General features: G+C 45.6%; 1 protein-coding gene across 1 annotated transcript; it reads left to right on the forward strand.

Annotated features, from left to right (window-relative positions):
* Positions 1–143: 143 nt before the first annotated feature.
* On the forward strand, positions 144–6,338 carry LOC143163689 (C-type lectin domain family 2 member B-like). The gene is made up of 5 exons (XM_076345438.1): positions 144–440; positions 880–969; positions 1,728–1,891; positions 3,473–3,576; positions 4,520–6,338. Exons 1-5 carry the CDS (start codon positions 182–184, stop codon positions 4,671–4,673), a joined length of 771 nt encoding a protein of 256 aa, XP_076201553.1. The 5' UTR covers positions 144–181; the 3' UTR covers positions 4,674–6,338.
* The last annotated feature ends 8,094 nt before the right edge of the window (positions 6,339–14,432 follow it).

Here is a 14,432-nt window from a genome sequence, read left to right on the forward strand (position 1 = left end):
CGCCGCCGCCAGCCCGCTCCGGGCCTTCCCGCTGCTTCGGCGCCCGCTTGGCCCTTCCCTACCCCGCCGCCCGGGTCCCGCCCGCCCCCCCGCCCCTCACTGGCGCCGTCCCGGGGCCGCCGTCGGGGTCGGGAACGCTGCTCCGCGCCGCGCTCAGCTTCGCCGCAGGCACCTTCCGGGAATGAAACCGAAGGGAGCGGCGGGCTTCCGCCCCGCGGCGGCGATGGAGGAGGCAGGCGGCGGCGAGGTCCGGTTCTCTCCGTCCTGGCGCCGGGATGAGCTCCGACGCCTGCGGCGGCTCCGGCGGCGGTTCTGCGCCGACCCGCTGCTAGGCCGGCTGCCGCCCGGGGACTGGTCCCCCACGGCCCGCCCGTCGGCGGTGCTGATGGAGCCGATGCTGAAGGGAGAGCGGACTCACCTGAGACACAAAGCGCGGCCGGGTGAGTCGGACGGGAGGGGATGGGACGGGACGGGACGGGACGGGACGGGAGGGGAGGGGAGGGGGGCTGCGGCGAGGCCCCGGCCGTGCCCGGGAGGAGTGGGGTGGGATGGGGTGGGCCGGGGAGCCAGCGGTCTGGCTGGGGCGGGGAACGGCTCGTCCCCCCCACCAGGGCCATACCGTGAACATGAAGCACTCGGGGGAGCTGTATTCTGCGAGTATTTCTGCGGGATTTGGCAATTTAACGCCTTTGAAAATCTGGTCGAGTTTTAGAAGTACCGAAGCCCTGCAGTACGCAGTCGTTTCAGGGGTGGGTGCAAGTCTTCGGAAAATCTTAATGAAGTTAATGTATCTCTGCATGGTTTTTTTTGACCTGAGTCTTCAGTTCCTTACATGTGCTTTATTCCCTGACGTACATTAATATTTCTCTCTCTCCTTAGATAGGTGTTCACAACTCTCTTTCCGGAGAAGAATTGTGGGAATTGTCATTGCTGTTGCTGCGATTTTACTCTTAATGTGGATTACCTTAAGTGAGTGCATTTATTTTAAAAAACTTAGCTCTGGGAAGAGAAGAAAACCCTGAAGAGTGTTCAGCTTTCCCACACACAGTCATGGCTGCTGTTACAGAGAGGTTAGAATCCAGAAAAGGAAAGTGAAACTAAATTGTGTCATGGCTTCTCCTTAGACAGTTGTTTCTGGTAGCATTAAACTGACTTAATTTTTAAAATTTTCTGCGGGATTTCATTGTACTGCAGCATGGCAAAATGCTGAGGAATGACAAAGCCATAAGCAGAGTTGGGGAGGCAGTACTGACTTCTTAACTTGATTTGGCTCTGGCCTGTAGAGTTATTTTTACAGCTGAGTACCTTGAATCAGAACCTGTTTAAGGTAAAATTTTACCTGCTTCACAGTAGATAACTGGTGTCTATGTTTGCACTGTCAAAGACGGCCCTCTGCCCTGACGTTCTCACCTGGGCTGTCTCCGGTGTAGCTGGAGCTTTGCACTTGCAGAGGCTGGAGTCGGTTTTCTGGCACATGCCCAGAATGTGAACGTGTAATCAGGGATTACTGGACACACCGTAGCTGGTATAACCGGAAAAAACGAAGCCTGAGCACAATCCTTCAGTTGTATTATGTTCACCCATCTCCTGCTTAATTCAGTGCAAGCGGCAGATATTTTTAAGCTGGAGGAAGCAGGCCCAGAATTTGTAAATGTGTATACAATTGTATTTTAAATACGTAATGATGAGTAAGTGACGTTCTCTTCATTTCTTCATTTGAACAAAAGACCCACCTAAATTACTAGAGCTGGAGCCGTGCCCTGATGACTGGCTGTACTACAAGAAGAAGTGTTACTATCATTCAGGAGCCATGGCAGATTGGGATTCCAGTCAGGAGTCCTGCTCTGCCTATGGAGCTTCCCTTGCAGTGATTGACAGCCACCAAGAACTGGTAAGGTGTCCAGCGCCTTGAATTCGGTGTTATGTCTGCTGCCCTAACAGTTTCTGTAACTCCATCACTTGTTCCCTTGTATAGCTTGAAACCCAGCATACTGTGTGGCAGACTTGTTTGTTGCAAGTCGGTACAACCTACAGACTTTTTCAGTGCGACGTGGTCTGGTCACTAAAATCCTCTGTAGAAATTCTGTTACTACCTTAGAGGGTATTTCAGAAATTTAAAAGGCAAACTATGTATAAATGAAAAGTAAAGTGTGGAAGAATATAAAAATGGAGTCGTGACTCCTAGTTATTAATAAAGAAGGTGTGGTGGTTTCTTTTGAACTGGCAATTTATGTTGTTAGGCAATTTATCTTGTCCTCTCCCCCCACACCTTCTTGACGTTCATTCCCTCTCCAGGGTATCCAGAAGTACAGTCAACAGCAATTCCCACACTAAATATAACCTCTAAACTAATTTTGAGTTTACAGACCACTGATGCACATGTATGTTTTATCTTCTTGATACTCTTTAAGGACACAGTTCTTTTAAAGGGTGCTTTCTTTAGCATAACAAATGGATTAGTGGCCAGCTGAGGAACAAAAATGTGTTGTTAGTTCTGTGCAAAATAGTCAATTTCTCTGTTTCCACAAAAGGCGAAGACTGGCTGTGGTTATATGATGCTGGGACCCGTGGTATTGAAAATACCCAGTTCGTGCTGTAGTTTCTACCTGTGGTTTTTGTTGTTTTCAAATAATTTTTCTTTTTACTATGTTCTTTAAATCTCCTGTAGTGTCCTACCAATTCAGGGTGTTCTGTATGTCTGAGAAAAACAAAAGAAAATAGCACTACAGCAAATGTGTTTTCAGAGATGACTGTAGGATCATAAAGAATTGAGAAAGTCGTTATTCATACCGCAGATGGTAAACTACGTGTGTGCCCTCGGATGTCCCGGAGTTTGGGTTTAGGTAGTCCCAACTGACTTTACGGTCAGGAATATAAGGAACAGGAAAACAGAACGAACTCAGACATTTATGATATGATTAGTGTCAAGAGTAAAAGGGTGAAAATTGGGAAGCTGGGGGATTTTAAATGTGTGACTTGAATTTGACAGACGCAACATAACTGACATCCAAGGAATTACGGTGATACAACACAGTCAAGGCAACCTGTGTGGAGTCAGGCACTGTGTCCCCGCTAAATACACGTCCTTGTACTGAAACGTCATTCTTCTGGTGATACACTGAAACCATTGTACTAGCGTGTAATGTGATATGGTATGTCTAATGACATACGTGGACATTTTTAATGACGGGGTGGGACAGGGTGTAGGTGGATGGTCAGTAACACTCTGCGTGACTACCAGCTAAATAACTGGGACCTCATTGACTATTAGTAATAGATCTAGGGCTTCCTTTAGTATTTCATCTACTTAAATTTAGCAGTAAAACATCAGTGACCTGGGAAAAAAAAAGGCCACCATTGCATATTCTGTGACGCAGTTTATATCTATGCAGTTGTTATACAAAAAGCTATATAATCATAATCATAAAAAAATCTAATAACCGTATGTCATTTTATTCTGTGTTTTGTCTAGGACTTTATAATGTATCGAATACGCACAATAGACTTCTGGATTGGGCTGCGCAGGAAAGGAAACAAATTCTTCTGGGTTAATGGAAAGTCTTTTGACACTAACTTGTGAGTTTTCTTTCACATATACTATGCGGGAGGAGAGTCGGTAGCTTTTTTGTCCAAGTAGAAAAGTTATTCTGTGTTACCTATTCCACTGTAGATAAACTAGCATTTCTTACCGAAAGAGGGCTGTCATATGGCTGTAAAAATGCTAATACTATGCTAATAAAACTAGTTACGTCCCCAGAGAAGTGAGGAAGGGGAAGCATTGCCTGCTTTTTCATGTGGTTGCATAGCGGCTGTTAGGTTATGCCTAGAGTAACTTGTTTCTGTACAATCCCACTATATGAGATGGATAACATTTGCCTTATTAGGAAGAATTACTGATGTTAGACATTATAAATTGTTTGAATTAGCTTGCCCTGTTGGTCTTGCAGGGTTCAACACTCAGCCAGTATAGACAGGGCCTCCTAAGACAAACTGAGGTGCTCAGGACCACGTTGGAAGGTCACTGCGCTGGGTGGTTGTGCCTCAGAAGGCATCGCTTTTGCCCACTTTGTATCCCAGAGATTGGCTTTCTTTGCAGCCACATCCTGTGTATTCTGCAGAGACTCAGCAAAATCGGTGGGAAGAGGTGGCAGGGCCCCACTCTGTACTGGAGGAGTACTGCTGCCATGGGTCCCGCTGGGATCCTCTCTCTCCTGCTCTGGAGAATTGTGCCTTTTATGCTCACAACATGTTGTAGACTGTGAAGTACAAGCACACGTGGTACGTCTCTGTGGGGATCAAAGCAGCTTGCTTTAATAGAAGGTGCATCAGAGCATCACCATGCGTTTCACGTGCATGTGAATCCTGATCCTCCAAATGAGAAGTGGGGCTCATTTTAAATCGTTCTCTAGTTTGTTCTCTGCAGTCTTTAAGACCCAGTTTTACAAAGAATAAGAAATAGGTCTTCTAATTTTTAGACCAAAGTTCTGCTCTAATTTTTATTTTTCTCTTGGCTTTTTAGATTTCATGTCAATATAACAAATGACGGAGACTGTGTCCGTATAGGTTCAGCCTTCATCTCTACCAGAAGGTGCTCCTCACGCAGGAACTGGCTTTGCAGCATTGGTCAGTTTAATCCAAGACAAGCTCTTAATAGGGAACGGCTGGCTGTGTAAACACAGAGACTTTCTCCACAAGAAGTTGGAATTCAGAATACTGAAAGTCCTTGCTGTAGGAGGTCCACAGGGGCAAGAGGAGCTGTGGCGAGGATCATACCCAAACTTCTCCAGGAGAAGCAATACAGGGAGTAATAGTGACAGTGAAGTGGCAGTACCGAGAGGAAACGATGATACAACGGCTGCTGCAAAGAACAGAAGTTGCTTCTTGGCAATACAGTTTCATTGTTGAAACTGCTGAAGGACATGGCGATGGATACTTTTCTTGAGTACTCTTCACAATTGCAAAACATAATTTTTTAGGGTAGCCAAGAACTTTGTTAGATGGACATGAAGGTCTCAGTGAAAATGTAATTCATAGTGAACCCAATGATGTGTTTTTCCTGTTTTCTGTGGAACTCGGTAGTTCTTTGTCTGAGAACTTTCAGTTTGTCTTTGTAGTAAGCGGGTGAGATTTCACAAGGTGTTTTGACTTCCCTCCCCTTCTTTTTCCGTGGGGTTTTGAAATGTGATTGGTATGTAATGTCCAAGGATATAAATGGGAGCTTTGTAAACCAGGAAGGCAGATAATGACTAGGTCTTCTAGTGAATGGCACTGCTGTTATGGGGCATATGGTAGTGGGACAGGTTACAAATATTCTTCTCTATCCATCTGCACTGATCTGGAAACATGACTGCTACTGCCCAAAACTTCCCTCTATATGTGGCTGCAGTAGGAAAGCTCCCAGACTGAGTCACGCCCAACTGTCGTTTTGGGAGGGCTGACGAAGTCAACTGGATTTAGAAGGGGAGACACATGTATATCTAGCATGGAAAGGGTTCTAGGGCAGCTTAAAGTGAGGTGCTGTGGTGTTCATCTGTTTGCCTGTGCAGGGGGAAAAAAAGCTTTTATTGTCTCCACAGCTATTTTATCCTTTATCCTTTTATCCTATTTTATCGCCTTGTGTGGGCGAGGATAGTTTAACAGCCCATGGGATAGATGCACTAGAGCTAAATAGCATAGCGCCCTGGATTAATCTGTTTAAATTCTTGGTACGATGCCCTGAAAATGGGCAGTGGGGGCATGGGAGGCTCACCTGGAAGATCTGTGTTTGGTTCCTGTCTGGTCACTCTTAGGTTCAGCAAATACGTGTACAATGACTCCTTCCCAAGATACCTGATTTACAAAGGGTGGTTACTGTCTTTAAAAATGTGTAACCAGAAGAGAGGCCTTTTAAGCTAGGAGAATGTTCTGGTCTGGAAACAATACAGAGTTAAGCTCAAAGAAGCTCACAGGGAAGATGAAGAGTCTGGCATACTGATCTTCAAAGAAATGGGAAGAAGAAATTGCAAATTGCTATAAATGCACTTGGTATTTATCCAGAAGACGTGCTCCTTTGGAGGGAAAGAAATAGGTGAGACGAGAAACTGGAACAGAGTATTCAATATATCTTCATTCCCCATGATAGTTCCCCAAGAAACCCCAAGGACAGAAGGGGCAGCACCTTGTAAGGAACCGTGGACAGGGTTCAGATTGCCAGGGTAGGGACCTATTCCCCACCATGTGCCAAAAGCCCAGTTAAAAGAGTCAGCATGAAGTGCTAGACAGAGTGAGAAGTCTGTTTTGCTGTCTCTGTTAATTGCCTTGTAAATATGCTAATAAATACTTCCAGTAGTTGCTCCCTGCGATGCTTTGGGTCTCTGTTTTCGGTTGAGCGTGCTCCTCTGCTTTAGGTTTGTGGTGGTCCAAGACTGCTTTGTTTAGCTTATGATACCTGCTTCCTTACGCATGTTTAGTTACTGTCAGTAGGTGGGCACAGAACATTTTTCAACAGTGAAATTCACAAACTCTGTGTAGGACCATGACGCAGTCTGTGAATTCATCATGAGCCTGACTGACTCTAAAACCCTCAGGTGACCCCTCAGGTGACCCCTCCTCCCATGCCCCAGCCCAGGGGCTCAGGACCCCATTTCGGCTCAACCGATACGTTGATTTCCCGGCTTGACCTTGGACCTGCCCTGATGCTCTGGATGCTTGGCTGAGCCAGGCTACTGACTGCATCTTCCCTGCTGGTGTTAAAAGTCTCACATGGCAGCTAAATTACAGCTAATTGCTAATAGCTAATTGAAATAGCTTTAAGAAAACTAAAACCCATGTGAACTTCCCCTTGTTTTAAGCTTTTTTTGTCAAGGAAAACTTGCACCAGTGTTGTGAGCTTCCCAAGCAAAGTTAGGTGAGGAACATAGCAACAGTGTCATACAAGAAGTGATTTTGTAATGCAGTCCAATGGGTGAATTGCTGAATGCAATTTCCTTTTAAGCTTTCAATCAGAGTAGCCACCCACAAAACCAGAAGTTGAAAATAAGACTTGGATAAATATAATTGCATGGTTTCCTGGATTATTTAACCACTGTGGTTAAAATTGAAATGGGCTGGATGGGTGCTTTATATCTTGCTCTTCGAGGTTATAAACTTCTTGTGTAGTGAGCTCTTTGGCAGGCAGATGAGTTTTCACTGCATGATCTGCATAGAATACAACATACTTGTCTGTGATCAATTAATACAACAGTAATTAGATTTGTTATAACAATTAAATTACATGCATTTTCAAAAGTAGTTTCCCAATTCACCAAATAACATTTTCCAGCTCCCAAAGCATGAAACTCCCCTGTGATTTCCCTGTGCTTCCCTACCGCACTTGGACATGCTGTGAACATTGTCAATTCCCAATGGATTCATGCTATCCCTAATTCTGTAGCTGATGGAAAAGTGAAGATTTTCATTCAAAAGAATTGACTGGTACAGGTAAATAAACCCAGCTGGTGAGAAATAGTCAGTAGCTGGAAGTTTTGCACAATGCTGAACTCCAGGGGAATAACAGAAGTTTGTGGGAGCTTAATTTCCTGCCCTGCAAATCTGTGGCCTCTTCCAACAGCAAGTCTAAAATAAAGTCAGTCCCCATTTCAGCAGGACTAGGTTGCAAGTTTCGTAAGTTTGAAAGTTTCGTTGAAAACCCTTGAACTGTTCTGGATGGAGCTGTGGCTGCCCTACTACCTTCTCATACAAAAGAGAGTAAAAAATACACTTTTAAAAAATAATGCAGAGATTAAATTTTAAAGCAAATATTGTCTGGGTGCTTTTCCCCCCATTTGTGCATCACTGATCCAGATCAAAAGTATATCTCAATCTTGTTTAAAATACTGTTCTGTCTTAAAATTTAGATACAGTTACTCAAAATAAGTGGGCAAAAATACCAAAATATGACAGAAGAAAGTTCTACATCTATGGAATGTTTTATTTAACCTGATTTTTTTCCCAGTTTTTCATCTCACTGAGGCCCTCCCCTTCCCCCCTTCCCTTCCTCTCCCCCCGAAGATTTATCTTTTGCTCCTGCCAAAACCATTATACCATGATCTCACATCATGTTAAGGCCAGGTCTGCACTGGTATAGATACTGTTGTATTTCATCATGCCTGGCATAACTTTGTCTCAGGTGAGGCATGAGTACCCCCCCCTTTTACACCTCTCAAGTTGCAAACCATATGCACAAGTGTTTACACTGGCTTCGTGCTTGCTGTGGGAAATCTAACCCAGCAGAAAGGTACCGCGGCATGGACATGAGCAGCCTGATTGGGTGTGAAGTCTGCCAAAACACCACCCAGAAAAATGCATCTGTCTCTCTTGCTGCTGCTTCTCATTAGCCCTTACTGGGGAGAAGGAGGCAGGAAGAGAGCAGGGTGCACAAGGCAGGTGTGCAATACAGAGCTTTACCTTGCAAAATCACTCCTGGCTTCAGCAATGCCTGTCCCACCTGCAGAGCTGCTGGACTGGATGCCTGTTGGTCCAGGACAGCTCTTGAACCCTTGGATGCTCTACAGTATCTCCACTGGGCAGGAGATATCAGTGATGCAGCTGCCTTGAGGCAGGGGAGACTCATACTCTTCGTGGCCATTCCCTGAGGCAGGCTGGCTGGAGTCCACTTCTCCTCTCCATCATCCCCAGACAGGCTGGTCCCTACTTCTGCACAGCCATTTCCACACTAACCTCTTTAGCAACTGCTTCCAGCCACTTCTGCTTCCTTTTCCAGACTGCCAGGCTGCAGGAAGGGAAAAGAGGCTTAAGCACCAGTGATGATGATGAGGAGGAGGTCAGAGGAACTGAACAGTTCTTCACAGTCCGACAGGGAAGGATTACAGGAAGGGTATTGTGAAAGGCTCGATGAAGGACTTGCTGCTTCCAGTTGAGATGGAGAAAAGTTTGTACTTCAGGCATGGTGGATGTGCAAGGTGACCTTTAAGAAGTCTGGGCTGAACTTGCAACACAGCTGCACAGGTAGCGTCCCATGTATGCTCACCATTCACTGTGAAAAGGAAAGTAGCCATTAACTACATCTGGAAACCAGTGACCCTTAGTGGTCCCCCCAGCTGTCTATGGCCACTCGGCCCAGTGTCAGGCAATCCACAGCTGGAGATGCTGTGGATTGGTGGATATTCTCTCCACAGTGGATACCCTGGTTGAGTTGAAACCTCCCGAGTACTCAGCAATTAATCCATAGGGGTAAACTTGGAGAAGAGAAGCTCTGCCCCTCCAGCTGGTCTCGGGCAGCATATGCCCTCTCCTGTCTCCATACTGCGCTGCCCCGGCTATAGAGCGATATATATGGATCCTGACAGTGCCTTCATATGGTTCAGGTGCCCCTGCACAGCTGAACAAGGTTGCACAGTGTGTATTTGCCTGGCTGAAATCTGGACACTGATCACCAGCTATGGCTTGCACAGCACGTGCTGCGTCCTTTCCTGTGCCCTTACCTCCCTCCTCAGGAGATGAGATGATGTACTAACGCAGAAAGGCAAATTTGCTGTGTCTATCTTGAACAACAGAAGCAGAATAAATGTGTAATTCAGTCAGATGAAGTTTCCCCCCCTCCATGACTTGGGCTCCCCAAAGGACTTGGTCAGACCAAGGATGTCACATCCAGGGCAGGCCTCAGAGCAGAGGACAGAGGGAGGAAAGTGGTTGCTCAGTTGATTCTTTGTCTTTCACTCTTTTGTGCATGCTTTTCTGGAAACCACAGGAAATTAGCCAGCATTAGCAAAGGAAGAAAATTACAGGGGAAGGTAGGAGTAGCTGTCTTTCTCAGCAAATTCACTTTTGGTGTTCCCTAGCATTTATGGAATACCTTTATCTAAGTGCTTTCTTCTAAGCTATTGGAGCCATTCACACTTTATTTGATTGAAACGGAAGGACAGCAACCCCTGAAACAATAGGGGGCTTTATTCATTGTAGAATTACAGTTTTTGCATCTTTTAATTCCTTAATATGTAAATAATACTTGTTCAAAAGTATACAATCAAAAATAAGTTATCCAAGCTTGTAAATGATAGTTTAGGTGAGCTGAGCAAGGGACGGATCAGAATTCAACAGTCTGCCTTTTTAATCCCATATCCAAACTAAGAGATCATGGAATAAGTGTGCAATATATGCAGACTGCTCTACTCAGAAAGATCTTAAAATGTTTGAAATAAGGTTGTCACAGGCAGTCTTGCCTGAAGCTTTCTCCTGATAACTACAGAAGGAAACAGCATTGTGTCTCTAGTCTCCCAAACACTGGGAATCCGCTCAAAACATACTCTCCACACCCGGGCTGTTGTTGCTCTTACTAAAAATCAACGGGAGCTGGTAGAGAACTAAACAGAGAAAGGTCCATGCATTAACACTTCCCTTGCCTCTGATTACTACAAAAAGAATGAATTTTACCTGAATGTGTTGCAGTACAGCATCGTACTTGGTCTTAGTCTTTTCACTAAGTACATGTGTGAGACAAAAATCAAGTTGCGGACAGTCTAATAAATAATAGTAAAAAAACTTTCCAGTATTTTGAATGCATTCTTAAGAGATATATTGGTCAGAAGCAATAATAAAAGTATTTCCCTATTCCCTTTCTAGGAAAACATATAATTCTTAAGGGAAATGGTGGCTAATTATGAGACGGCAGTGCCTCCACCCTCCTGAAAATACAAGTTTTATTTCCCAGGCATACTAAGTTTGCATCTGCCACCTCACACAGATTGCTTAAAAGAAAAAAAGGGGAAAAAAAGGCTATTTTAAATTATTCTCGGTGGCTGTTATTTTGCTTGTTAGCTCTAGTCAGCTCTTCAGCTTATGCTCAGAAGTTGAAAACTTAAAGTGATACAGTGGCCTATATCCATGGAGATTTATATACATAAGTTATAGAATCATAGAATCATTAAAGTTGGAAAAGACCTCTAAGATCATCGAGTCCAACCGTCAACCCAACACCACCATGCCCACTAAACCATGTCCCTAAGTGCCTTATCTACACGTCTTTCAAATACCTCCAGGGATGGGGACTCAACCACTTCCCTGGGCAGCCTGTTCCAATGTTTAACCACTCTTTCAGTAAAGAAATTTTTCCTCACGTCCAATCTAAACCTCCCCTGCCGCAACTTGAGGCCGTTTCCTCTCGTCCTATCGCTTGTTACTTGGGAGAAGAGACCGACAACCACCTCGCTACAACCTCCTTTCAGGTAGTTGTAGAGAGCGATGAGGTCTCCCCTCAGCCTCCTTTTCTCCAGGCTGAACAGTCCCAGTTCCCTCAGCCGCTCCTCATCAGACTTGTTCTCCAGACCCCTCACCAGCCTCGTTGCCCTTCTCTGGACACGCTCCAGCACCTCGACGTCCTTCTTGTAGTGAGGGGCCCAAAACTGAACACAGTATTCGAGGTGCGGCCTCACCAGGGCCGAGTACAGGGGCACGATCACTTCCCTACTCCTGCTGGCCACACTAGTTCTGATACAGGCCAGGATGCCATTGGCCTTCTTGGCCGCCTGGGCACACTGCCGGCTCATGCTCAGCCGGCTGTCGACCAACACCCCCAGGTCCTTTTCTGACAGGCAGCTTTCCAGCCACTCTTCCCCAAGCCTGTAGCGCTGCATGGGGTTGTTGTGGCCAAAGTGCAGGACCTGGCACTTGGCCTTGTTGAATCTCATACAGTTGGCCTGGGCCCATCGATCCAGCCTGTCCAGGTCCCTCTGCAGAGCCTTCCTACCCTCGAGCAGATCAACACTCCCACCCTACTTGGTGTCATCTGCAAACTTACTGAGGGTGCACTCAATCCCCTCATCCAGATCATTGATAAAGATATTGAACAAGACTGGCCCCAAAACTGAGCCCTGGGGAACACCACTCGTGACCGGCCGCCAACTGGATTGAACTCCATTCACCACAACTCTCTGGGCCCGGCCGTCCAGCCAGTTTTTTACCCAGCGAAGAGTACACCTGTCTAAGCCGTGAGCCACCAGCTTTTCTAGGAGAATGCTGTGGGAGACGGTGTCAAAGGCTTTACTGAAGTGCAGGTAGACCACATCCACAGCCTTTCCCTCATCCACTAGGCAGGTCACCTGGTCATAGAAGGAGATCAGGTTGGTCAAGCAGGACCTGCCTCTCATAAACCCGTGCTGGCTGGGCCTGATGCCCATGTACGTGTTTTGGATATAAATCACATGAATTTATTCTCCATAGTGAAGAGTTTAAAACCATGACAAAAATAATTTAAAAAATCGTGAAAAGAAAAGGTTGAGAAAGGATTTCCATAGATTGTCGAGTTCCTACTCTGCCCCAGTGCAGGAACAACAACCCACTATTATCTCTTTCAGGGGAAAAAAAGCTGTTTCTTTTAGCCTAAACCAGGGGATTCCCTTTAACTAGGAGTTACAGCGGAGCTTCAGGTTCTGGGACAGAGCAGGCTTAGATGCAGAAACTCAAGAAATCAAACAGGGCAGTCTTAGGCAGATGGGTAGTTCCTGCCCTTGGGAGACAGCTGCTTGGAGCTAGACATCTCTTCCCTCCGAGCTTTGCAAGCATGCTGCTTGCTGTGCCCCACTGAAGTCCTATCACCCGACATCACCTTCATGGTCTGTTTAGCCAAAGATCTTGAGATATGCACTGTGGTCTTTGACACCCTCCTCCATCTCTGCTACCATCATCACTAATGATAGGATATGGCTATTGCACGGTTGTCCACAATACTGGCTCCCCATTTCCCCCACACTCCTGTCCCCGCATCAGGATTAGTTTAAACTGCCTAAGCTTATCCTCCAGTTCCAGGGGTGCAGTTACATCCCAGAATGTCTACAATACTTTACCATGTTGGTCTTGGTTAGGAAAAGCTTACTGCTAAGTCTTCTGTGCTTCGTGAATTTGTAGCCAATACTCATCTCATCCATTCCTTTTTTATCTTACAGGCTTCTTTCTCCTTCACACTCTAGCTATCTCTGACAAGTTATTTTATGCAATTCATACTTTTTAAAAAGGCTACATAAGTATATAAAATTTTCTTCAGTTTAAACGGAATATAATTCCACCATATTTTATGGTGCAGTAGAGACATCTAGTGACTATTTTCTGTTATTAAAATGCAAAGGATTAATGTAAGAGGGCAAAAGACCTCTTCCAAACCCTTGAAATATCCTTCTAGTGATAGGTACATCTTTACATGCTCTCCCCAAATCCACTGACAAAATAATTTTGTCGGTTCTGTGCAAGTAGTAATACACAGGATGGAAAACAGTGATCAAACATCACTGGCTTCCATGCCTCCAGAGCCTCTTTTCTCCTTTTTCCACATGTCTTCAAAGGCCTTGGACTCTACAGTAAATAAATCCAGAGTGATGCTAGTAAAGCCAGTCTAGCTTTGCATCGCTGGCACTGAGGGCACAGTTTAGTGCCTAAGTGACAATACAAATCCCTTCCTCATGTTATTTTGCTGAAGTAAAGAATCGGCCTCAGAACATCTTGGCTGAAAAGTCAGGCAGCAAATGTCTTTTTCAACTGAATCATCACCTGCCTGCTAAGGGAAGGGGAGGATGTTGGAACCAGAAGGGGAAGGATGTTAGAACTGGAAGGGGGTTGGAACTAGATAACATTTAAGGTCCCTTCCAACCCAAATCATTCTATGATTCTGATTCTATGTTCCTTTGGCCAGAAATGCTTTAATCCTGAGATCTTCTGCTTGCTCATTTAGGTGCCTAAGGGTGGGTGTCTAAATCTAAGCTGTTTACTTACTCTTACCTTCCAATCAGTAGAGAGAAATAGGTACCTCCAGGGTCCTATCATCTTATCCTGAAAGGTCAGAGGAGTGGTCCCTGAATGTCTCCCGACAGGACAGACTAGGTGAAGGAGGCACCAGGGGGAGGTATGTCCTCTGTTCCAGCAGTGTCCCAAGCTGCTGCTGAAGGGCAGGACCTGGCTCCAAGGTACGTGCTTTGAGTGTGACCTCTCCACCACGTGTCATCCCAGGTGCGTAAAATAATGCAGGCCAACCTGATGGTGCTTGTCTCCCTTGCCAGAAACCTCCTCTCTACAGAGGAAGATTGTCCTGAATCATGAACATGAACCAGGCTGCTCATGATGGGCCAGAGCTACTAAAAATGCCCTTAGCAAGCAAATTCTTCCATTCCCTGCAGACTGGTCAAGGATGGCACGACGTCAAATGCGAACTCACCTGCAGTCATCCTATTGCATGAACCAAATGTCGCAACAGTCCTAGGCAATGATGTGCTATTACGCAGCTTGAGCAAGAGCAGGGGATACGTATTTGCTATGAGTGCTGACCTGAGCTTGTGGTCTTGTGCAGTGCACAGCACCCAGATAAGGAGCATGGTGGCACAGTGCGTGTTTGTGCATGGCACAGGTGAGTTGTTAGTGTGGTACCTGCTGGAGAGGCCTGTGGGATACAGCTATACCAACTAATATACAGT

The sequence above is a fragment of the Aptenodytes patagonicus genome, chromosome 1, assembly GCF_965638725.1.
Source record: "Aptenodytes patagonicus chromosome 1, bAptPat1.pri.cur, whole genome shotgun sequence".
Taxonomy (NCBI): Eukaryota; Metazoa; Chordata; class Aves; order Sphenisciformes; family Spheniscidae; genus Aptenodytes; species Aptenodytes patagonicus.

Bases quoted from the DNA above. Each gene is read 5' to 3' on its own strand.
- LOC143163689 (XM_076345438.1), top strand. From the start codon at position 182: ATGAAACCGAAGGGAGCGGCGGGCTTCCGCCCCGCGGCGGCGATGGAG. The intron at 970-1,727 runs GTGAGTGCATTT...TTTGAACAAAAG, and splicing joins CTTAATGTGGATTACCTTAA to ACCCACCTAAATTACTAGAG. The intron at 3,577-4,519 runs GTGAGTTTTCTT...TTGGCTTTTTAG, and splicing joins AAGTCTTTTGACACTAACTT to ATTTCATGTCAATATAACAA.